Here is a 25,481-nt window from a genome sequence, read left to right as displayed (position 1 = left end):
ATAACTCAAATCTATACACTTAAGTTCCAGTGTTCTTACTGACAGAATTCCATATCTGGTCACTCTGTCCAGATCTCTCACACTGCAATACAGCTCAATAACGTTTCCTTTCAGGTTTGGATTGATGAGAGAACGCTCTGTATGAGATTGAAAACTTTTTTGAAGGAAGCAAAAGTAAGCATAACCACTCTCTTCCAGTATAACTGGTTATAAATTGCAATTGCACTAAAATTCAAAGTTCACTTTGTACTAACATTGATTATTTTGTTCTAATTGTTCTAATTATACGTATATAATTTTGTTTAATTTTTGTTTCTTTTTCTCGTGAATGCTGCTTTATCTGATGTTATGTGCCTGTGATGCTAATACGACCAAGTTTCTCATTGCAGTGCATACATATACTCATGCATATGAAAATAAACTTGACCTTGTCTTTACAAGGCTAACTGAAAACCGTCATGATCCCAGGAAATTTCCTTTAACATCTATCAACTTCAGGCAAGGATTTGATAGCATCCAACTTTATCTGCTAATAACAAAACTAATCATACCTGTCCTCTGATAAACAGCATGACAAGACCCTATTAGCTTTGTTGAGGATCAAAGGTTGAAGGTCAAAAACACTAATAAAATACCAAACCATAATTTTCATTATCCCAGAACATTCTATACATTGCTCCTCAGTCTTTGTCAATGATCTAATCTGATACTCTGCTGCCATGGCATCCTTGCAATAAGTAACAGAAGGAATTTAAGACTTCAACTGTTTGAGGCTGATGTTTTATTATATGGGATTAAAAGTACTTAATATAATAATCAACAACTACATTAAGGACCAAAATCAATAGCAAATAATATATTTAAGAATTATAATTAAAATACTAGCAGAACACATGGTGTAGAATTCACAGAAAATCACAATTATTTATGGCACAGAAGAAGACCATTTGGCTAAAGGTATCCAAGGCAACCCAGTCAAAATACTAAATATGAAAATCTCATGTAATCCTGGAATTGCACAGCAAAAGTCCACAAACACTCAAAGTGCTGAAAGCGCTTTCAGGATAACATTGAAAACCTTGAAGCCATGCATCAGCAATACACAACGACCCTTTGTAAGTGGTGATTAGAGCGCAGCACTTCACAACCACCCACCCACCCACCTACTCCAGTAGCCACTTACTGCCACATCTGTGGAAAAGTCCACAGTTTCCTTAGTGTCCTTTTAAACCACCTGACAATTACTGAGCTGGAGTAGATGCAAGTTATCTGTGCATGGTAATAATATTTATATTTAGTCATATGAGAAAAATTAATTAAATTTATTATATATGACCAAAAGAACATAGTTTTTCTTATGTTTCAACACCACTATTGAGAGCACACTATCATTTCAAAAGAGAGTCACAACTTTCAGCCTGACATCATTGGCATAAATACTCAACTATTTTTTAAAAAAAGCTTTCTTTTGCAAACGTTATGCTTATGATCTTTGTGTGGTGCCTGCTGGACCCTGAGTTCAAGCAGAATTCTGCAGAAGAAACTCGAAGGGCAGGTGTTGCAGTCGTAGACACTGCACAAGTTTCCAAATCAGATCCGCATTTGTTTTTATCTTTTGATAGCTTTAGTTAGATAAGATCAATACATGAAACAGCTTCCAATGATGACATGAAGATATTAGTGTGAGACTCAGGTAAGCTGCCTTCCGTAGAAGGAGATCTTATGTCATTGCTGCATACTACATGTCACATTGATATTACAACCTTATCTGTACCAGACCAGGGGCAACAGATCCCCAAATATGATCTCAATCAGCGCACGGTGCTTCAAAAAATGGTCAGTTTGCCCGGGTAGCTGCAGAGTGTACATCTTTCTCAGTGAAGCACTGAAAATCCTGAGAGATGTGTAACACTGGCTGATTCTTGACAGCTGCAGCAGTAGACTTTCAGACCAGACTGTAGTAAGTCTAAAGATTAGCTTTACTTGTCACATGTACATCAAAATATTGAAACATACAATGAAATACATTATTTGTGTTAAAGACCAACTCAAGCTGAAGATTTGATGGGGATGGCCCACAAGTGTTGCCACACTTCCAGCACCTACATAGCATGCCCACAACTTACTAACCATAACCCATACATCTTTGGAATGTGGGAGGAAACCTACGTGGTCACGACAAGAACGTACAAACTCCTTACACACATCAGCAGGAATTAAGCCCTGATCATACAGCTGGCACCGTAAAGCATTACGCCAACCACTATGCAACTGTGCTGCCCACCACATCCAGGATTACAATTCCAGTTATCGTCTTTCTCTGAAGCCTTGCTTCAGTGGTGATTGTACATCAGAGCAAGTTCTTCTCTTTCTGAAACCGCCCTGCCCATTTGGCCGGGATGTTTTGAAGTCTGAGTGTGAAGCAGGGAAAGTTTAAGCAGCTTCTTCAGTTTTGGGAGGTTGTTGTCACTTTCGAGCTAAGAGGCAGAATGCAACAGCTTTAACACTATCCTTCGTGATTAGGGCTCTGAGGCCGCACTACCTCAGGAGTGAGGCTCAGAGGTTCATGCTGGAGTGTGAGAAATCCAGAGTTTTCTGGTTTCTGTCCATTGTGACTATCTTGTCTTCATCCAGGAAATGTTGATGCTGTATCCAATTCCTGGCTGGGGTTAGAAACTGCCCGCTGCCTTTAATTTACCTGGGACCAGTGCAGGGTACATTCTCTTCTAAAGACACATATCATGGCTGTCACTTTCAAACCTCAGACAGAGTGACTGCAGTTTAAGAGTGGTGATGCTCCCTCTGACAGGGCTTATGAAGGAGAATTACAAAGCTATTCAGATATCGCACTGCGCAGTCTTACATTCCAATATGCGATTCCATAACTGCATAAGACCAGAAGATATTAGGCTATTTGGCTCATCGAGTCTGCTCTGTTATTTCATCACAGCTGATCCATTTCCCTCTTAGCCTCAATCTCCTACCTTCTCCCTGTATCCCTTAATCAATAATCTGTCAACCTCTGCTTTAACTATACCCAATGACGTGGACTATATAGCCACCTGTGGCAACAAATTCAACAGATTCACCCTTCTCTAGCGAAAGAAATTCCTCTTCACTTCTATTCTAAATAGACATCCTTCTATTCTGAGGCTGTGTCCTCTGGTCCTAGACTCTCCCACCATAGGGAACATTCTCTCCACATTCACTCTATCAAGGCCTTTCAACATTCGATATGTTTCAATGAGATCCCCTCTCATTCTTTGGAATTGCAGTGAGTACATGCCCTGAGCCATCAAACACTGCATGTTACAAACCCTACAATCCCAGAATCATTTTCATGAATTTCCTTTGAAACCTCTCCAATGCAAGCACACCCTTTCTTAGATAAAGGGCCCAAAACTGCTCATAGTACTCCAAATGAGTCCTCGTCAGTGTCTTATAAAGCCTTAACATTATATCTTAGCTTTTATATTCTAATCCTCTTGAAATAAATATTAACATTGTATTTGCCTTCCTCACCACTGACTCAAGCTGCAAATTAACCTTTAGGAATCTTCCATTCAAGCTGGGACCACAGAACAATGATTCCTCGGGTGACATCTTCCAGATAGCCAATCGTTTTTCTGTATTCAATGGCTATCTGAAGAAGAGACACACTTCAGAGTTGTACTCTGCATACATACTTTAGTAATAAAATGAACCTTTGAACCTTTGACCTTTGACAAGGACTCCCAAGTCCCTTTGCACCTCAGATTTTGAATTTTCTGTCCATTTAGAAAATAGTCTACGCTTTTATTTCTTCCACCAAAGTGCGTGGCCATGCGTTTTCCAATACTGTATTCCATCTTCCACTTCTTTGTCCATTCTCCTAAGTTGTCTAATTCTTTTCTTAGCTGCTCTGATTCCTCAACATTACATGCCCCTCCAGATATCTTTGGATTGTCCACAAATTCTTCAATTCCTTAATCCAAATCATTGACATATAAGGCTTAAAGACACAGACCCCTGTGGAACACTACTAGTTACTGGCAGCCAACCAGAAAAAGCTCCCTTTATTCCCAATCTTTGTCTGCTGCCAATCAACCAATGCTCAATCCATGCTAGTATATTTACTGTGATACCACAGGCTCTTAACTTGTTAAGCAGCCTCAAGTGTGGCACCTTGCCAAAGACCTTCTGAAAATCCAAGTGTGCAACATCAACTGATTCCCCTTTGTCTATCCCGCAGTTAGTTTTTCAACAATTTCTAACAGATTCATCAGGCAAAATTTTCCCTTAAGGAAACCATGCTGACTTAAGATTATTTTATCATGTGCCTCCAAGTACCCCAAAACTACATCCTAAACAATAAAATCCACTTCTTCCCATACACTGAGGTCAGACTAACTGGCCTATAACTTCCTTTCTTCTCCTTCTCTCCCTTCTTGAAGAGTGGAGTGACATTGCAATTTTGCAATCCTTCAGAACTATGCCAGAATCCATTGATTCTTGAAAGATGATTACTAATACCTCCATAATCTTTTCAGCCATCTCCTTCAGAACCCTGGTGTGTAGACCATCTGGTCCAGGTGACTTATTTACCTTCAGACCTTTCAGTTTCTCATGCATCTCCTCCCTAGTAATGGCAACCTCACTTACTCCTGCCCCCGACACTTTTGAACCTCCAGCATACTGCTAGTGTCTCCATAGTGAAAACGGATGCAAAATACTTATTTAGCTTATCCGCCATTTCCTTGGCCCCCATTATAATCTCTCCAGCATCCTTTTCCAGCAGTCCGATATCCACTCTCGCCTCTCTTTTACTCTTTATACATCTGAAAATTCTTTTGAGATTCTCTTTAATATTATTGGCCAGCTTATCTTTGTATTCCATCTTTTCCTTCTTCATGACTTTTTTGGTTGCCTTCTATTGGTTTTTAATTGTTTCCCAACCCTCTAACTTCCCACGAATTTTTGCTCTATTGTATGCACTCTTTTTGGCTGTTATGTTGGCTTTGACTTCTCCTGTCAACCACCATTGTGTCACCCTGCTTTTAGAATACTTCTTCTTCTTTGGGATGTATCTATCCTCCAACTTCCGAATTACTCCCAAAAATTTCAGCCATTGTTATTCTGCCATCATTCCTGCTAGTGTTCTCTTGCAATTAGCTTTGGCCAGCTCCTCCCTCATGCCTCTGTAATTCCCTCTACTTCACAGTAACACTGATATATCTGACTTTAGCTTCTCCTTCTCAAATTTCAGGGTGAATTCTATCGTATTCAGATCACTGTCTCCTTAAGGTTCCTTTACCTTAAGTTCTGTAATCAATTCCAGTTTGTTGCACTACACCCAATCCAGAATAGCTGATCCCCTAGTGGGCTCTACCATGAGCTGCTCTAAAAAGCCTCTCATAGATATTCTACAAATTCCATCTCTTGGGATCCTGCACCAGCCCAATCTACTCGCATATTGAAATCCTGCATAACTATCATAACGTTGCCCTTTTGACATGCATTTTCTGTCTCACGTTGTAATTTGTAAATCACATCTTTGCTACCGTTTGGAGATCCTTTTACCTTTGCAATTTCTTAGCTCGACTCACAATGATTCTACACCTTCTGATCCTATGCCACTTCTTTCTGATGATTTGAATTCATTTTTTACCAATAGAGCCACCCCGCCCCCCTCTGCCTACCTGCCTGTCCTTTCGATACAATGTGTGTCCTTGGACATTAAGCTCCCAGCAATAATCTTCCTTCAGCCATGACTCAGTGATGCCCACAATATCATACATCATACGTGCCAATTTGTAACTGTGCTACCATTTCATCTACCTTATTTGTATTAAAATATAACACCTTCAGTCCTGCATTCATCACCCATTTCGATTTTGTCCTCCTTTTACACAGGAGCTCTTCCCGTTGACTGCAATTTTGCTCCATCATCAGCCTGTCTTTGCTAGCAGACTCACTACACACTGTTTGTAAACCAGCTGACCCACCCTCGTCCTATCACTCTAGTTCCCATCTCCCTGCCAAATTAGTTTAAACCCTCCCGAATAGGTCTAGCAAACCTGACCACAAGGATATTGGTCCCCACTTGCAGTCAGTTGCAACCTGTCCCTTTTGTACAGGTCGTACAAAATTCTACTTTGTTTTCAGAAAAATGTAAATTTATTCATAAAATCTCGCAAAAGGAGTTACAGAAGCATGGGTTGGAAAGGAGGATATGATCATTTCATAATAAATTAATATCCTAGATAATTGGAGCGCATGTGATGGCATATTTAAAACCTTTAAACCGGGTGTGAAAACAGCAATTTATCTATCTAGGTTGAAATGAGTGGAGTTGAATGTTTCAAAGTCAACGTCAAAGTAAATTTGATATCAAAGTATGGTTATGTTACCATATGCTATCTTGAGATTCATTTTCTTGTAGGCATTTTCAGGAAAATAAAGAAGTACGATATAATTTATGAAAAACTATACATTAACTGAATCTAACAAATAACCAATGTTTACCTGAGAAGATTTTAAGTTGGTGGGCACTGTGATACGAAGAAGGAGATAGCAATTACAATAAAAGATTAATAAACGATGATATTTTTATAGAGAAAAAAAATTGATCTGTACACAATTAGCCTTGTGTGGTCATTAATGGGGATAGAGTGCCACCTTGTGGCTCTATATGATTTATTTATTTACCTAAATAAATTAATGCCTACAAAGTGAATGGACTGATTCAATTGCATTCAAGTGTACATGCACAATGAAGCAACAAAGATTTTATTTAAGGGCTTACTGATGCAAAATTCATAGTTCACGGATACTGAAGGAGGGTTGTTGAGGTCCTGATCAAGGTCTCGGCCCAAAATGTTCTTGGTTTATTCCCCTCCATAGATGCTGCCTGACCTAAGTTCCTCCACTATTTTATGTGTTTAGTAGGGATGTTGGCCCAGAGGACTGGTTAGGGATGTGCGAGGACAGGATCACAGGGGAGATGAGTGGGTTTGAAAAGGAAGTGTGGTGGGGGGGAGGGGAATGATTGGACCATGAATAGCAGACTAGGAAGTTTGGTGAGGTTTCTGAACGTAGGGGTTGGAGGTTGAGATTTGGTGGAAGAAAAAAGGAGAAAAACTGATTGTGTACGTTACTAAAATGGGAGCTACTGGGGATGGATTCCCACTGACAGGGTTCACAGCAAGGGATCTCCTTACACAGGTTTGTTTCAACTGAAAACAGAAAATGCTGTGTCAGTTCAAACGAAAATGTACCCCCTTAATTAATGCCAAATCAGGCCTCTCAAACATCATGAGGACCTGTCCAGGTTCATGACTTGAACAAGAGTGGACAAGGCCATCCATGGGACATACATACAAGGGTGAAAACCCTAGAATCAGATCAAACAATGTGTACTTCCAGATAATGGTTGCCTCTTGATATGACATAATTATTAGAAGGTTAGCATTTGAGAGATACAAAGGACTCAGAGGAAAAGGGAAACTTCGTGCAACCTAGAGTAACAAGCACCTAGAGGAACTCAGCAGGTCAGGCAGCATCTATGAAGGAGAATGAACAGTCAACATTTCGGCCCAGGGCCTTTTATCAGGGCTTTGAGCAACCTGTTGTAATTCCCCGAATTTCCTTCACATTTGATTTGAAAGTAGTGTAGCAGTATTGAGTGCCTGCCTTTGCAAGACTGGCCAAGATCACCCAGTTTCGAGCTACATCCTCCTTTTTGTTCTTAGGCAGATCTTTGGGATCCAGGATGATTTGCTTCCATTCTTCTTCTGTGTGCCTTGAGCTGATCAATTAAAACAATGTGGGAAGTGTCTTCAAGCTGTGGGACTTGATGAGGGATATGGCAGGCTAGTTTATGAGCTGAAGCACTCCTTCTCCTATTTATGCAAAGTCTCTGTAAGCTCCTAATACATGGATGCAAGGTTCACACAACCATCTGAGCAGCTCCTACCACCATGAACAGGAATAGGCCCGTAGCAGGGGGAATGTTGCATTCTTCACACACCCTTGATTCTTTGCTTCTATCCACATGACAGATCTCAGAACAGTGCAACTGGTTTGTGAATCCGGTTTGGGGAATGTGCAGCCTCTGAACAGAGCTGACTGAGCGGAGGAGCTACCTCAGTGATGGGGATGTTGGCCTGGAAGATGAAACTGTTCAAGTTCAAGTTTAATTATCATTCAACCATTCATGAATATACAAGAGGATAGTTCTTCTATCTATCATTCCACAAAACAATGGTCTTTTCCCAGTTGTCTACACTATGACAAACTGACAATGAAGATTTAGGTCAAGACATTTGGAAACAATTTTGTTTTGGAAACAAATTTCCAATAACTTTGAAGAATTTTTTTTTTCAAAGACAGTGTTGGGAATATATTTCTAGTGCCTTTAAGTGCCTGCTCTAGATACTCCAGACCTCAAAAACATATAGGAAAGCAAAATCAGAAGTCATCAGACTTTTTTTTTCAGGTGAGCTTCCTTAACCAGAAGGTTCACCCATGTGACATAATAGTAACTAGCTATCTGTAACTGTAGTTATATGCTCACCTGAGCCTTTATTATTAGCCTTCAGACTACTTTCATTGGATGTGTTGATCCTTACAAGCAGTGATTAGTTTTGAAATCACAAGGTGAAGAAGTGTTCATTTAAACACCTATCTGTTGTAACAACAGCTGGTGTTTTAGACAGCAGGCAGTTTCTCTCTGTCTGCTGTGCATGGTTGAGCCTTGGATAAAATTGGTTTGGGCGTCCTATTTTCCTTAAACATCCCACATCCACACATTGGTTACAGCCCCCAATTTGAAAGCCCACTATAATATGTCATAAGTTTTGAGCTAGATCACCTAGTCCTCCATGGGCCTAAGATTCTGAGTTGCCTCGATGTTAATAGTAAGCTGCATCAACTTTCGCTGGGAGGTTCCTTCGAACATATGAGAAATGAACCATGTTTCCAAATGTACCTTTATTGACAGTTTGTCATAGTATAGGCAATTGGGAAAAGTCTATTGTCTTGTGGATGATAGATAAAAGGACCAGCCTCTTGTATATTCATATGGTTTGGTGCTCAGTCTTTGAATGTGTGTACAGAAACATTATACATCTTATCGGCAAACTGTATGTCAACTAAGGAGATTCAGGTTTTCAGTGCTTTGTTCTGGAGTGCAGTTGCACAAGTTGAAAGAGTTTCCCATTTGTTCTGAAGATTAATTCTATTACTGCTGGAACTTTGATGGTAGTAAGGTGCTGTGTGGTTGTGAGAAAGATGGAAAAATGTTCTGTTTGACACCAACCTTGGCTGAAATTGGCTGTTGTAGACCCACTGATTCAGATCATGACCTCTTTGCCACAAGCACCTGTGGAGGACAAGTCTTTATATAGATTTAAGGTAGAGGCTGATAGTTTCTTGATTAGTCAGGGCATGAAGGGATACAGGAAGAAGTCAGGATACTGGGGCGGAGAGGAAAGTTGGATCAGCCATGATGAAATGGTGGAAGAGACTCGATGGGCCAAATGTCATAATTCTGCATTCGTGTCTTAGCGTCTTATGGTCTTTTCCCCTTTAGATTTGATGAGACTAGAACTATAGCTTATAGGTTTAGGATGAAAGGTAAAATATTTAAGGGAATCTGAGGGGAAGCCTCTTCACTCAGAGAGTGGTTCAAGTGTGAAGTGAGATGCCAGCAGAAATGGAGATGTGGTGTAACAAATGTGGGTCCAACTGTAATATTTAAAAGAAGTTAAATAAGTACATGGATGGGAGGGGTATGAGTGTATGGCCCTGGTGCAAGTAGACGGGATGAGGCAGAAGATCAGTTTGGCATAGATTCGATAGGTTGTAAGGCCTCCTTTTGTGCTGTAGTACTCTATGACTCTATGGCGCCAAGTTTGAGCAACAGGCTGGTCTAGAGAGGTGTGGAAGGCTGGTAAGGACATTGTGAAAATTGGAAATTGACTGTTACTCTGAATTATGCTGTCAGGAGCCACAGGCACTTGAAGAACAGGTGGATTAACAAAGTCATCCAAGATGGAGATGTAACAATGGAAAAAGCTGAATATATACCAGCTGAAATCAGACTGGAAAAAAATGGAACTATTCAAAATTAAGGCACAAAGTTGAACAATGGAGGAGAGTAAAAAGACCCTCACATAGCCTTCTGCAGGAAAATGCTCCGCAAACATTGTTGGATTTCATTTGTTTTAAATAAATATGTCAGAGGAAGTTTTGGCTCATTCAGTTCTTTGAGTTTCTAATATGGTTGGCAGTAGTCATGTGGACAATTGAGGAAATGACAAAATGAGTGTAAGAGAGGCAATCAAGTGTCTCTGGGGTACACCAAACTTTACGGTATGAAAAGAAAAGGAGAAAAGACTGTGAAATAAGTGAAGGGGTAGAGACAATTTTAGGATGTTAGGAGGTGCAGATGCATTTCTGGGTGCATCAACATGAACCCGTACCATTTGGGTTTACAATTCAGGAATAGTGCAGTGGGAGCTAGTCAGTGCAGAATATATGTTATGAGAATTTGCTCCTGATCCTTGTAATAGAGGATCCCATAAACTGCAGATGCAGAAAATCTGAAACAGAAAAAGAAAATGCTGAAACACTCAGGACACTAGATCAGTGGAAAGAGAAAGAGACAATGTTTCAGGTGAGAAACGTTTCATCAGTCATGAGAACTCTGTGGAAAGTACATGAATATTTAAATCAAACAATTGGATATTCATTGCATAGGAGCAAACTGGAGAGATACTGTTGCGTATTCAACATGAGGTTGAGGATTAACAGAGAACCATTGGCAGTTTAGTTTCTGCAACTAACTCCAAAAAGCTAGATGCAAGTGTTTGCTATTGACTCATCACATATAAGTGTTAATGGAGGGGTGGGGGAATGTGCACTGAATTCCTCAAGTACTTCACTCTTTCTGTCACCAAGTCTAGGATTCTCAGAAGATGCATAGTGGTTATGCCCAAGTATGGAAGGGGGCTTATTCCTTCAAGATTATAATTCCAAGCAAACATAGCACCAAACGCTGAGACCTGGGAATCAATGCCTCTCTCTGCAACTGGATCCTCAGCTTCCTGATCAACAAACCACTGTCAGTAAAGCTAGGCAGGAACACTTCTGCCAGGATTGCTCTCAACAGCAATGCTCCACATGGTCGCATCCTCATGGTTACACTCGTGACAGCATGGCCAGTTTCTGCTTTAAATCCAATTTTCCAGATAACACCAGCAATCAGCGGAGGTACGGGAAAGTGATGGAAAGCTTAGTAACATGGCATCATAACAACAACCTTTCTCTCTATGTCAGAAAATGTAAGAGTTGGCCATTGACTTCAGGAAGTGGGGGGGGGGGAGGCGTGGTATGCAGACGCTCCTGTCTTAATCAATGAGGCTGAGAGTTTCAAGTTCCTAGGACTGAACGTCACCAATAGCTTGTCCCTTTCCAGCCATACGGAACACCACAGCTTATCAAGAAAGCTCACCAATGCCTCTACTTCCTCAGAAGGCTAAAGAAATTTGACACGTGCATGTCAACCCTCACCAATTTTTATTGATGCATCATGTTTGGATGCATCACAGCTTGGAATGGGATTTGCTGTGCCTGTAACTGCACGAAACTGTAGAGATCTAGACACAACTCAGCACATTGTAGAATCTAACCTCCCCTCCATGGACTTTGCCGATACTGCTCACTGCCTCAGAAAGTAGCCAGTGTAATCAAAGACCCCACCTTTCCCAAGTATTCTGACTTCTTCCACCCACCCTCCCAGACTGGGCACAAAATACAAAAGCCTGAAAGCACATACCTAAGGGCTCAGGGAGAGCTTCTACCCGACTGTTGTAAGACTATTGAATGGTTCCCTTCTATGATAAGATGGACTCTTGACCTCACAATCTACCTCATATGATCTTGTACCTTATTGCCTACCTGCACTGCATTTTCTCTGTAGTTGTTACATTTTATTCTGCTTTCTGTTATTATTTTTCCTTGCACTGACTCCACACATTTGGTAATAAATTCATCTGTATGCAGAGTACACAAGACAAACTTTTCACTGCAACTAGGTATAGGTGACATTTTCAATTCCCATTGAAACCTTAATTGGTTTTTGACATTTCCAAGTCACCAGATTGGAGCACAATTGAACTCAAACTTGAGGCCTTTATTCTTGTTACTTTATTCATTTCAGCTGAAGTGCATTGTTTATCATTAGTTCTACCTACTCTGATGGTGAATGGTTGCCTCTTCACGTAGGTTGACGGAAACCTGAGTCTACCATCTTTAAAACAACTTTCCAAATGGTTATCAAGTCTTTAAAACTCCAGTGAAGTGATCCTCGTTTTTGCAATTTTTCTTGGTTAAGAATTAACAAAACAACTGAAATGAATTTAAAGCAGTGTAATAACAATTTACAGATTTTTACACTGGGTGCTGCTGAATATTAACTTGTTGCAAATTGCAGAAAGTTGCATATTGAGCTTAGGGCTGTTCAAATGGTCAGGAGAAGAATATGAGCTCGCTAAATTACAAATAATTATTAATCTTCATTTCTTTGTTACCAAGGTAATCATTATTTTGTATCCATCTATCACAACTTAAAGGTGGAAGAAATAATGAATGTACAAGAAATTTAGTGAATGGTAACCTTTTGTCTTATTTTAAGTATGAAGAAGGAAAGAGGAGGATAAAACCAAGCTATAAAAGTGTTGACCTTTCGGAACTGGAATGGGAAGACAAGGATAACATTGTAAGTCATTATTTTGTCAGGTTTTCTTTTGTAATCGCAAAAGCAGCATTTCGGAGATAGGTCTTTGACTTGGTGTTTACAATGCTCTATATCCATCAGATAGATAAACGTCAAATGCAAGTGTATTTTAAACTTTTAAATTAAATACATTCAAATTTCAGTTATCCACTGTCAGCATGTATTATTCCCCATGAGAAAATGTAATCAAAATACATTGTAATCATTGTAAAGTCTTTATACAGTGCTACATCTGTCATAGCTCCTTCCACAAAAGAACAAAATAAATTGCTGGAAGCATTTGTGGAGAAAATAGAAATAATCACATTTTGAATTGTGATTTTTTTCCAAAAATAATAAATAAATGAGATGTACAGGCAGAATTGGGAACTTTTTTTCTGTCAAAGGCACATTAAAAAATACAGTGGGAAGACTATAGAAAGCCTTCTCACTATCCCTAAACCACCAAAGCAGCCTTAAAAAAAAGCTTGATTCCATGAAAATGTCCTGAAGATATCTTAGTTTCACTGGGAATTCCTCAACCAATAGAATGTAACACATTATGTAAGCCATTCAGTTCCACAGCTCGCTGCATAAACTGGCTGTCACATTTCTTACCTTATAAAACTTAAAAAGCAGCTCACTGTATGTAAGCAACACACATCAAAGTTGCTGGTGAATGCAACAGGCCAGGCAGCATCCGTAGGAAGAGGTGCAGTCGACGTTTCAGGCCGAGACACTTAGTCCTGAAACGTCGACTGCACTTCTTCCTACAGATGCTGCCTGCCTGCTGCGTTCACCAGCAACTTTGATGTGTGTTGCCTGAATTTCCAGCATCTGCAGAATTCCTGTTGTTCACTGTATGTAAAACACTTTGACATGCATTAACAGCCCCACATGTATTACTGTTTTTCTTTCCTACTGATTTCACTTTTCAGTAATTTGCACTAAGTTTAAGGTTTGCTCAGTTGTTCTAATTCAGCTAGGGGATGAAATTGTCTCTTTGCATTGTCCCTAACCTATTGATTCCCTTTTGTATCTTGAACTCTTTGCTTGGATCTACTCCAGTTCTCTGAGCTGAAGGAATTGAAGCCAAATTTACAAATCCAATCAACGTACTTTAACTGTTTATCCCTTCATTATTCTGGTTAATCAGCACTGAAATCTTTTCAAAGCATTCCTAAAGTGTGGTGCCTGGAGTTGAAAGTCATACTCCAGTTTGAATTTAATCAAGGCTCTGTTTAAATGAAACATCACTTTTGCATTTTATACATTCCACTCCTCTTCAGCTGAAGTCCAATGTTCTTTTAGATTGTTTGATTCTTTTTTATTGTTTACCTGTTCATTAATTTTGATATTATTTAATTTTCATATTATCTTTTTAAAAAATCTTAATGGGGCTTTTGAGGATGGAAGAAATTTACCATTTCATCTAAATAGATCTGTCGTTAATTGTCTTTTTGTTCCACACTTCCACCATTCCCTCATTTAAACAATGGAATGAAATTTAAAATTATGCATTCTAAATATTCTGAATAGACAAGACCATAAGACCATGAGATATAGAAGCAGAATTAGGCCATTTGGCCCATTGAGTCTGCTGTACCATTTCATCATGACTGATCCTTTTTCCCTCTCAGCCACAATCTTCTGCCTTCTCCCCATATCCCTTTATGCCCTGACCAATCAAGAATCTATCAACCTCTGTCTTAAATATAAGTAAAGACCAGGCTTTCACAGCTGCCTGTGGCAATGAATTCCACAAATTCTCCACTTTCTGGCTGAAGAAATCCCTCCTCATCTCCACTCTAAAAGGACGCCCCTCTATTCTGAGGCTGTGTCCTCCGGTCCTAGATTCTTCCACCATTAGAAACATCCCGTCCACATCCATTCTATCCAGGCCTTTCACTATTTGATGGGTTTCAATTAGGTCATCCCTCATTCTTCTGAATAGCAGTGAACACAGGCCCAGAGCCATCAAACGTTCTTCATATGAAAAGCCATTCAATCCTGGAATAATTTTCATGGAGCTCCTTTAAACCCTCTCCAGTTTCAGCATCTCCTTACTGATAGTGTTGGCGCGTGGCCAAGTGGTTAAGGCGTCGGTCTAGTGATCTGAAGGTCGCCAGTTCGAGCCTCGGCAGAGGCAGCGTGTTGTGTCCTTGAGCAAGGCACTTAACCACACATGGCTCTGTAGTGACAGCCCTAGTGCCCTTCCCTTAGACAACATCAGTGTCGTGGAGAGGGGAGACTTGCAGCATGGGCAACTGCCAGTCTTCCATACAACCTTGCCCAGGCCTGCGCCCTGGAAACTTCCAAGGCACAAATCCATGGTCTCACGAGACTAATGGATGCCTATTTACTAAGATAATGGGCCCAAGCCTACTCACAATACTCCAGGAGAGGAGGCCTCACCAGTGCTTTATGAACGTTACATCCTGGCTTTTATATTGCCATATTTTATATCTGTCAAATTCGTCAAGGCTTTGAGATCTAAGACCCATTATTTTTTCGATTAGTGCTTTTTAAATTTATCAATGTTGCGTATTTACTATCCTGGTAATCCCAGTTAAATGCCTTACTCTATAAATGAGTGATTTTGCAGGGGTATGCAGAAACCCAGTCTATATGCACATCTACAAACTGCTGTAGGAGGCCATATCCTGTCATGTCTAGTTCCCTGATCGTGTGGATAGGCAGAGGCTTTTCCCAGGACTGAAATGGCTAACACGAGGGGGCATACTTTTAAGGTGCTTGGAAGTAGGTACAAAGGGGGTGTCACAAGCAAGTTTTTCACACACAGAGTGGTGGGTGCATGGAATGCACTGCCAGTGAAGGTGGCAGAGGTGGATATAATTGGGTCTTTTAAGAGACTCCTGGATAGGTACATGAAGCTTAGAAAAATAGAGGGCTATGTGGTAGGGAAATTCTAGGCAGTTTCTTGAGTAGTTTACATGGATGGCACAACATTGTGGGCTGAAGGGTCTGTAATGTGATATAGATTTTCTATGTTTCTATGTTTCTAAAGCAAAAATCTCATATTAGGTTTAAAATAAAAATGCATGGAATTTAAGCATAACATGGTTAAATGTTTTGGCAAAGACTAGATGGGCCGAATGGCCTGTTTCTGTTCTAAAATTTTCTACGACTCTAAATGCTGATGTGACAGATGCACCTATTCCATACAGAGAAAAGATATAATTAGAAAATTTATGGCCACCTCATCCTTTCATGCTGTGCTATATATAGATTAATCTTTTAGCTGTTCACTTCTCCCAACCCCTTGTTAATATAAGCCCAGAAGAGTATTTTATCTAATGAACAGGCATCAGTTGCACAATGGATAACATGAGTTTTAAGAAAAATATTGTTGAATTTAAGGTTCTAGCTGGGGGACTGAGTGTATATCCTTAACTCAAGATACTACTTGTAATTTTCAAAATATTCCAAATGTAGGTGACCCTTACATGAGGGGAAGTTGTGACAGTCCATATCATTGTTTTGTTTCCACATAAATTCCGTGAGAGTGAATTTTAATCTGCATCTCAAATTTTCGGGTAGTGATTTGGGAATTCTGTAAGACCAAATTTCATAATACAGTGGTGACCCATGCTTACAAAAGTGTGAGCAGTAGATTATAATCAGGGGATCTTGGCACATGGGGTTCCAGGCCCTCAGTAGCAAGTCAGAAAGTTACTTGTGTGGAATATTTCTGTTACCAACTATGATTTCCAGTATCTTCTATATAATTAATGTATACATTGTGGAAAGTTCCACATTGTGTTTCTCCATATTTAATGTTAAAAATGACAAGACAGCACTATATATTTAAATATAATTATTTTTATTATCCCTTTATTTATAGATTATTCGTAGTTCACATTCTCTACTTTATTCATAGTTCAACTTTGGTGCTCATAATTAAGCTATTCTACCAAGCACTACAAGGCTGGCAAGAACATTTTCTAAGTGGTAAATATCAAGGTTCTGTGAGAATATTAATTACTTGCACTATTTCATAGCTTCGCAATGGTATGGTAAACCGGAAAACAGGGAAATTTTCTATGGAGGTGAAAAAGACTGTGGAGAAAGGGGTAAGACATTTCTTCCTCTCTGATTAAACAGAAAGATCTTTGTACCAAACTGCTCTATCTTGTATTGGAATTCACTTACACAAGGTTCAATATTGCTTGTTGTCACTCCTCAGTACACAAGTGTACAGGAGAACAAAATAATTGTTGCTCCAGGTCCGATGTAGCTTAAAAAATGAAAGAGGCATAAAGAATATGATAAAAACAGCAAAAAAGGAAATCACAATACAAATAAACATGAAAGCAATCCTACAAGGTACAATGTACGTATAACTGTTTGAGTATGGATTTATATGCATTAGATTATACTTTTATATATAGTGATTGTATGTACAGTACAAGAAGTGATGCTAGGTGCAGGAGTACCTTACATAAGGAGACTCTGACAGGAAATGATGAAGTGATAAAGTGATTCTTGGCAAGAGAAACTACTCGAGGTAGCAGCAGGGCAAATAAAAACACATTAGGACAGTTACTGCGTCAACGTAGGTCTCCTGATAACTTTAGCGAAGAAGTAGTGATTCATAATGGAGTGCTTAGACATAACCAACAGTGTACTCATGAATCTTAGTTGTTATTGATAATATGGGAAAAGATAAAATGATTTTTATATCTTGTTCTATGGAAAGCACTTTGAACTGCCTTGTGTTTGAAAAGTGCTATACAAATAAACACTTGCTTCTTAATATAAAATAACCGTTGGAAGTTCATTTCTATGAATTTGGTCAAATACTTAAATATTAAAAATACATAGTTTTACAGATTAGTTTAAATTAAGGGAGTAATATTGACATACTCCATCTGTAAAAAGCTGATAAGATCCAGTTGGCTACCTATTTTATGTCACACTCAATTTGGCTATCCATTTTCTTTAATGGAGCTAAATAATCTTAAAAGCATATACAATGTTTAGCATAGTTTCACCAAGATGACACCAAGAACGAGACTTTACTATTAATGGATAGAAACTAAAGATTCTGTATTTCTACTAGTGAGAGAATCTAAAAGAAGATTAAACTGAGCTTTTTTAAAACTCTGAGAAGTGTAGAGAAGGTATTCAAGTTATTGAAAAGGAGATGTAATTTAAAATTACCACTGAAAGAATAAAGTTATTCATACAAAGACTGTCGGGGCATTGAATGTTTTGCCATATAGAGTGGCTGGCCTAGCAATCTTTGCACCCTTAAGAAAGAGTTAACAAGGTTTATGGATAAATTGTAAGCACTGGTATTGTTTCTGAATTGCTTTATACGTAAGTTACCAAAAGCTCAGTGGGTTAATGCTTTACTTCAACATAACTGTATTAATTGTTTCTGGCCATATTTATAAAACTGTACTTTAATTGTTATTCTGAGGGTATAATTTTACTTTGGTACATTTTCACATAACTGCTTACTCAGTTTTACAGTGTTGCATTCAAAATTGACATTAGGTTATTTAACCTGTCGCAGAAAGGATTGTAGGAGAAGTGTGTTATGAGCACATGGGTGAAATTGTCATTTAAGTATGGGTTTAATAATAGACAGGACAGATATGGATGTGGCACAGTTGAAATTGTTGAGATAAAATATATGATTTAGAGCAGCACGTGTTAAGACAAAACAGAAAATACAGAAGCATTTTAATCATCTTGTACTTTTGAATTATTGGTTCAAATTTCAGACTTTGGCGTTCAGGATTTATTGCATGGTACCACAAATTACTTGGATAATTTTAAAGATGGTTTAGAACTGATAAGTCTGGTGAAGTTTCAAGGATATTTGCAGCAAAGATATTAAGTAATATTCTACAGTGGTGACATGAGTTACAGACATTGAAGCAGTACAATCTCTAATAATTTGTCTGCTTGTTACTACTCCTTTATTTTTCATGTTAGAAACGAGTCTTTGTGATGACAAATGATTACTATTACACAGACATCAAAGGCACTCCTTTCAGGTAAATTTAATCATTTTTCCACTTACTAAGCTTTTTCTTAATTGAGGTAAAAATGTTGATGCCAGCATATAATCACTTCCATTCTCCTGTATATAGTCTAGGTGTGGCTTTATCTCGAGGGCATGGGAAATACTACTTCCAGGGAAACGTTACAATAGAAGAAGGTATGATTACAGCTGCAAAGTAATACTGAAAATATGTGCAGAGAGTGGTAAGCAAACACAACCAAGCAGATCAGTAGATGCAAGTTTTATATTGATGCAGAAGTTTGAGGGGTTGGTTTAATTTTATGAATGTGTGGAATTCTTTAAATAACAGTTTTTAATAACGATGTCGTTTCCAACTCAAACACATGCTGAAGCTGTATTTTAGTTTCCATTCTCGAGCAGGGAGCTCAGACATCATCTCTTGAATTGTGCATTAGGTCTGACTTGGTACAGCCTTCTGATAGGAAATTTTAATAGGGGAAAAACTTTGGAGACAAAAGTAAGTTTTTTAAAAATAAAATAAAAATGATTTGTTTTTCTGAACTGAGAGACAAGGCTTGTCAAGCTATCAAAGTCTGGCAGAGCATTTCAGAATTCGGGCCTTCTGCTGCTGTTTAAAGCATGATCCTAAATTGCTGGATATGGAGAATCTTCAAAGTAGGCAGTTCATCTCTGGACAAGGTCTATACCAGTAAGATGGTACATTATTGCACAATTATCTGTTGAATTTCCTTTGCCAGTTACTCCCACTGTGCAAACTTATTCGGGTCAACTATAATTGGTTGCAACCTGAAATTTGTTGTCTATTTCTCCCAATTCACCATTGCAAATTTAGAAATTTAGAAATTATATTTCAAATGCATGATGGTGAATAAGGACTCCCTAAAGAATCACATAGCATCATGACTGGTCAGGATTTCAGATATAAAAATAGGAATTGGCCAGTCACTCCCAAGTCAGTTTGCACGTCACCTGATTTGCTTTGTAACTCCATTTGCTCTCTTGCTTTCCTTAATAATGTTGCCTTTCCGAAGTCTAACATTGTCTGTTTTGTTATGTTCAATTGACCTAGCCCTAAATCCTTTGCGAATTGATTCCTCGCTCCCTACCATATGAAGAATACTCACTCTTGAATTGTCTTGTTCTAATTTTGATGCCATGTCCTTCCAGCTCTGTGATCTATCATCACAGGAAATAGTTTCCCAATATAGGCTGTTGCATCCTTTAATTATCTTAAACAGCACAGCTGTATCACCCCTTCAAGGGAATACAGTCTTAGTCAATCCTCTTAGCCTTGGTGGAATTGTGGTGTGAATTGACACAACTCCACCAAGGCAAATGTATTCCTGTAGAGATGCAGAACTCTGTGGATGGGGTCTAATCAGAGCTGTACCATGAACTCCACACATTTGGAATCCAACCTCTTTGAAATAAAGGCCAGCAATCCATTATCCTTTAATCTACCTTTTGTGTCTGTAGATGAATTACTTATCGTTTAATCACTAAAGTACTGGCTGCCATTCTTCTTCTGAAGAGAAGGCACTATTTCTGTCAGAAGCAGCTGACTTTGCCAAAGTGTAACTGCAGAGGTGCCGGGTTCAGTTGAGCAACTCGGATTATGTACCAAGCAATCTATACTGCAAAGAGAGGAATATGGAAGAAGAAAATGAATTAATAAAGAACTGAAATCAGGGCCTAAATATTAGCAAAATATTAAAAATGTAACAGAAGAGCCATGTAAATGATTAACTTCGCTCACCTGGACCTTTATGAAAGGTCGATCCTGATAACTCCCCTCAGTGACACTCATTCCCTTCAAAGTGTTGAAGATTTCCCATATGTGCTGTGGAGTTTTACAGTCATTCACAGAATATAGTTGTAGGGATGGTGAACATATGGCACAGGCATGGTGGCATGGGCAATGATTTGTTGGCATGCAGTGCCACCCTTTGATCCTTTAACTCCCACCCATAATAAGAAGATACATAATGATTATCTTTACTGCCAAATGAAGCAGAAAATGATTTTTTACAACCCAAGAGCAGTGAAATTTCTCACATTGGTGATGCCAGCTAGGTTGTTGGTGAGCATGTGACATTAGATGATGTATTTTGAAATCCTCGCAGACCTGGTGTTCGCCTGTATTTGGATAGTAAATGGTCGGGCCAGTTGCCATTAGCTTAACTTGACTTGTGTTTCATCTACTGTCATTTGTGAGTGAAGACTGGATATTCAGTGATAATATCAGTAAATACTCTATATAGTTTGGTGCCTCCATGAATATTTTTCGCAATGAACACACTGGATTAATATTAACATTAATTAGGTTTATTAATGAGATATTTTTAAATTGTCTATACCCCTTTCAGCTTGTTCAGAATGTCAGAAACGCCAGCAAGAAAAAAATTTCAAATAATGGGAGAAGCAGCAGAGATTTTCAAGATTGGTGGAGTGAAAGATTTGGCATGCTATAGTGGGTGATAAAGCATAATGCATTTTATGTTCCAAACAGTAGTGTGCAGGGCTTCCTCTGTAAAGCAGCATGATGAACTCATTCAATCACAAATGGCTTTGTGATAAAGAGTGAGGAAGAACAAAAAGAAGTCATTTCTCAACAGATCAGCAACAAATAAAAATGCAGTTATATATTTTGATGTCACTTATTTCAGGTATCTTATTTGCTGCTAGTTTTGAGGTTTCAAAGATTATTTTTCAACAAGGAAACAACCCTGTGATAAGGAATATGTAAAAAAAATGGTGTCTAGAGTGTGCTCCTTTCACTTATAGCAATTTTCTAGAGAAAGAAATGCAATCTGTATCAGTTATACTTTTATTAATAGTACAACAATACATGTAAATAATCAAAGTTCAAAGTTAAATTTATTATCAAAGTACATATATGTCACCATATACAACCCTGAGATTCATTTTCTTGCAGGGATACTCAATAAATCTATAGAATAATAACCATAACAGAATTAATGAAAGACTGTCCAATTTGGGTGTTTAATCAGAGTTAAGAAGACAACAAACTGCAAATATAAGAAGAAGGAAATAATAATTATTATAAATAAATAATCAATAAAAATCATGAACATGAAATAAAGAGTCCTTGAAAGTGAGTCCATTGGTTGTGGGAACAGGTTAGCGATGGGGCAAGTGAAGTTGAGTGAAGTTATCCCGTTTGGTTCAAGAGGCTGATGGTTGAGGAGTAATAACTTTTCCCGAACCTGGTGGTGTAAGTCCTGAAGCCCCTGTGCCTTCTTCAGCAGGGTTCATAGACTTTTCTTAAAAATGCTCACAATTATTTACTAATCACTGAAAGTTAATTTCTGCCCAAAATTACCATGGCACTGGAGAGAATTTTTTAGAAGATTATTGCCAATTTGGGCACATGCTCTCAAAAAGATTCACCACTCTTGGTTGATGATATATTTCATAGATTTTTGATAAATGACAATAACTGATTAATCTATTTACTTTGTTTGACTTAAGGTTTGCACGACTTGGATCACCCAGATTTATCATTGATGGAGGACTGGTAAGAAATACTGAGCTCTGAATTACTATGGCAGGGTACACAATAGCATCTGGTCACCTACCTGCAGGAAAGATATCAATCACATTGAAAGAGTGTAGAGAAAATTTACAAGGATGTTGCTGGGACTTGAGGACATGAGTTATAGGGAAAGGTCAAATAGGTTTAGACTTTATTCGCTGGAGCATAGAGGATGAAGGGAGATTTGATAGTGGCGTACAAAATTATGAGGAAAATAGGTTAAGTACTTGCGGCTTTTTCTGCTGAGGTTGGGTGAGACTAGAACTAGAGGTCATAGTAAGAGTGAAATGTGAAATATCTAATGGTTGCCTGAGGGGAAACTTCTTTACTCTTAGTTTGGTGCACGTGTGGAACAAGCTGCTAGCAGAGGTAATGGATGTGAGTTTGATTGCAATATTCATGAGAAGTTTGGATGGGAGTGGTTTGAAGGGATATAGTCCAGGTGTAGGTCAATGGTTTTAAGTTGAAAAATGGTTTGGCACAGACTAAATGGGCTGAAGGGCTTGTTTCTGAGCTGCTGCTTTCTATGCTAATAGTTAGGCTTGCACACAAATATTTAAGTCCCTTAAAGTTTTACGTGATGTGCTACTTATAGCACCAGCTTTTTATCTCTGTAATTAATTACAGTAAAGAATCATATCAAAAATTACAGGTGAATTTATTGTAGGTGAATTCAATGACAAATCAGATACTGAAATAGAAATAAAGGAAAGAAAAATGAAGAGTCATAAAAATAAAGAAATTGAATCCAATGAGCACATTATGCATAACAACAATTTTACCAAAGTGAGGTCTTTGCTGGTGAAATTGAGTCTTTAAGAAATTGTTCCAAGAAATTACATATATGATTCACTTTAGGTGGTGTTTCTTTTTCTGTGCCAATCACATACCTCATATCCAAAACCAAAACAGGCCATCTATTCTGCCCTGTGCATTCTACATCAGGACTGGTTATCACATTTTGGAAAACTAGGCCTGCTCCCTGCAGCCTCTGTCCTCCATGGCAACCATGCTATTTTTAACTGGTATCTGCTTGCCTTAGGCAGTGTGTCTTTAAGGCCTGAGTCCACGATATTTTTGGTATTCAGCAAAATGTAAGCGGGAAATACACAGAAAACATTTTAACACTCATTTTTTAATGAAAAACCATTGTGACACCATCTTAAACACTGGGATTTTTTCTTCGCCACGATTACGATTCTGCATAAGCATATAGTCTGGTAAATGTCTAGCACAGCAAAGAAGAGTGAGATTAATTTTCTAGGTTTCTGTTTCTACATTACCAATGAACTAATTGGCAACTTTATGAATGAATTCAGTTGGATAACAGTGTAAAAGATTCACATTTATTACCAGTAAAATATGCATGGTCCTGATTATGCATGCGTGTCTAGTCTATTCGGATGGTGGCAAGACAATAAGCAATCTATCTAATAGTGTCTCTAGCTTTTGGCTGGGTTGTAAAACAAAAACTGGGAAAACAGGATGTTGCAGTAGATGTCAAAACAAATTCTGGTTTTGATTTGGAACCGAAGTATGGGAATTACACTTAATGAAGACTTCCAGAATACCAACTGTTGAAAGAAAAAGTCAAGTTTATTGTCATTTAACTATATATATGTATACCGTCAAACGAGACGTTTCTCTGGACCAGTGAGTAAGGCACAGTAATACATGTAACACATATATAACCACAATAACTTGGGAAAGTAAGAATTAAATTTACAAATGAGCTTCTTTGAAAATATTATGAGAAAAGATTGCAATCATGCCTCATCTGTACCATATAGACCAACTGCCCATTGAAGGAAGATTAAATAAAGGCTTCATAGTTTAGTCTGAGATATTTTTTATCCTGTGTTGCGTATCTAAAACATACAATAATAATTAACATTACTCATTGTGCAACACATTAGTAAAAATTAATTAATTATTTTTCCAGTGACCCATCATCTAAGCCACCAGTGCTGTGGAAGACTGATAACAGTTGCTTATGATGCTTACATGTCCCCTGGACTTTCTTTGGGCTTTTACTCTGGAAGAATAAAAAATCGTTTCAACGTGGCACCTAATAAAAGGGACTTAATCTATATGAAGAGGCTAAGGAGCCTTTAATCAATCAATTTGAAGAATCCCTGCTGAAGCTAGAAATGTTACAATGAGGAAGTGTCAGTTAGAAAACTGAATGATAAATCTGCCATTGAAACCAAAATAAAGGAGAAGAAAAGATTAGGAAAAGGGGAGAAGGAGATGTAAAGAAACAGAATGTAAAACATTTTACATTTGTTTACACACTTCAATAATATTTGAAGGAATGAAACATCACTGTTCTAACTTTCAGCACTGGAAAGTTGCTTGCAATTATTACAATGTATACTGTTAACAATTCCAGGGCAATGAAATAGACATGATTTATATTTCCTCTGGAGTGTTACATTTTTATTCATTTATGAAATGTGAGTATAGTTGTAAGGTTTACAATTATTGCCCATCTTACTGCCCTGGAGAGGGTGGTTTTTTGAACAATGTTTATCAAGTATAATAGTACCCAAACCATAATTACTGCTTGCTCCATGTACTTAAACATGTTCCAAAGCCAAAGCCCTTGAAAACTACAGGCACAATAAAATCTGTGTCTTTGTGCACGTTATTACAAATCAGTTGATGGGAAATATGAGTTTAATCAACAAAATCCCTTGGGCTTAAATGCATAATAAAAAACAATTCTGGCTTGGAGTTGATACCATAGGATGATTTTTGCTCTGCGCTACACATGGGAATGTTCCCTTCTTGAATGCAAAGCAGAAAAGGGAGGATGCTGATTAGCGATAGCTTGCTCTGGGACCCATTTATACCCTGAAGACTGGCCCACACTGATTTCCTTAAGCAAGATTTTTTGTTGTGAGCAGTGGAAGAATGGCTTTAGTTCCTCATCTTGCAAACAGATGTCCACAGATATTTAGTGGGCGAGTTAATCAGATATCTAGTTTCCTGCTATCTGAATTCAGCAGCTACTCCAGAAGATCTTTGACATCTGTAAACTGGAAAAACCAGAATGAAGAAGCTTTTCATTATAGCAAAACAAAATGATGCAAAAACATGTTGGATAGGAAGCCAAACAAGACTATGGATTATAAAAAGACAGAGAA

At 38.3% G+C, this 25,481-nt stretch overlaps 1 protein-coding gene across 8 annotated transcripts in view; it reads left to right on the top strand.

The window, feature by feature from the left end:
- cacna2d3a (calcium channel, voltage-dependent, alpha 2/delta subunit 3a) overlaps positions 1 to 25,481 on the top strand; it is an 892,602-nt gene that overhangs the window by 647,731 nt on the left and 219,390 nt on the right. For all 8 annotated transcript variants that reach the window (XR_010020451.1, XM_063068081.1, XM_063068079.1 and 5 more), the window contains 5 exons: positions 12,677 to 12,760; positions 16,780 to 16,851; positions 18,725 to 18,786; positions 18,883 to 18,950; positions 22,269 to 22,314. Coding sequence is in view for 7 of the 8 variants with exons in the window: in XM_063068081.1 (XP_062924151.1) it covers positions 12,677 to 12,760; positions 16,780 to 16,851; positions 18,725 to 18,786; positions 18,883 to 18,950; positions 22,269 to 22,314 (332 nt within the window). In the remaining variant the exon portion in view is untranslated. The remainder of the gene's footprint in view (positions 1 to 12,676; positions 12,761 to 16,779; positions 16,852 to 18,724; positions 18,787 to 18,882; positions 18,951 to 22,268; positions 22,315 to 25,481) is intronic.

The sequence above is a fragment of the Mobula hypostoma genome, chromosome 15, assembly GCF_963921235.1.
Source record: "Mobula hypostoma chromosome 15, sMobHyp1.1, whole genome shotgun sequence".
NCBI classification, from domain to species: Eukaryota; Metazoa; Chordata; class Chondrichthyes; order Myliobatiformes; family Myliobatidae; genus Mobula; species Mobula hypostoma.
Note: the sequence above shows the minus strand (reverse complement) of the source record. Positions and strands in the feature narration are given on the sequence as shown.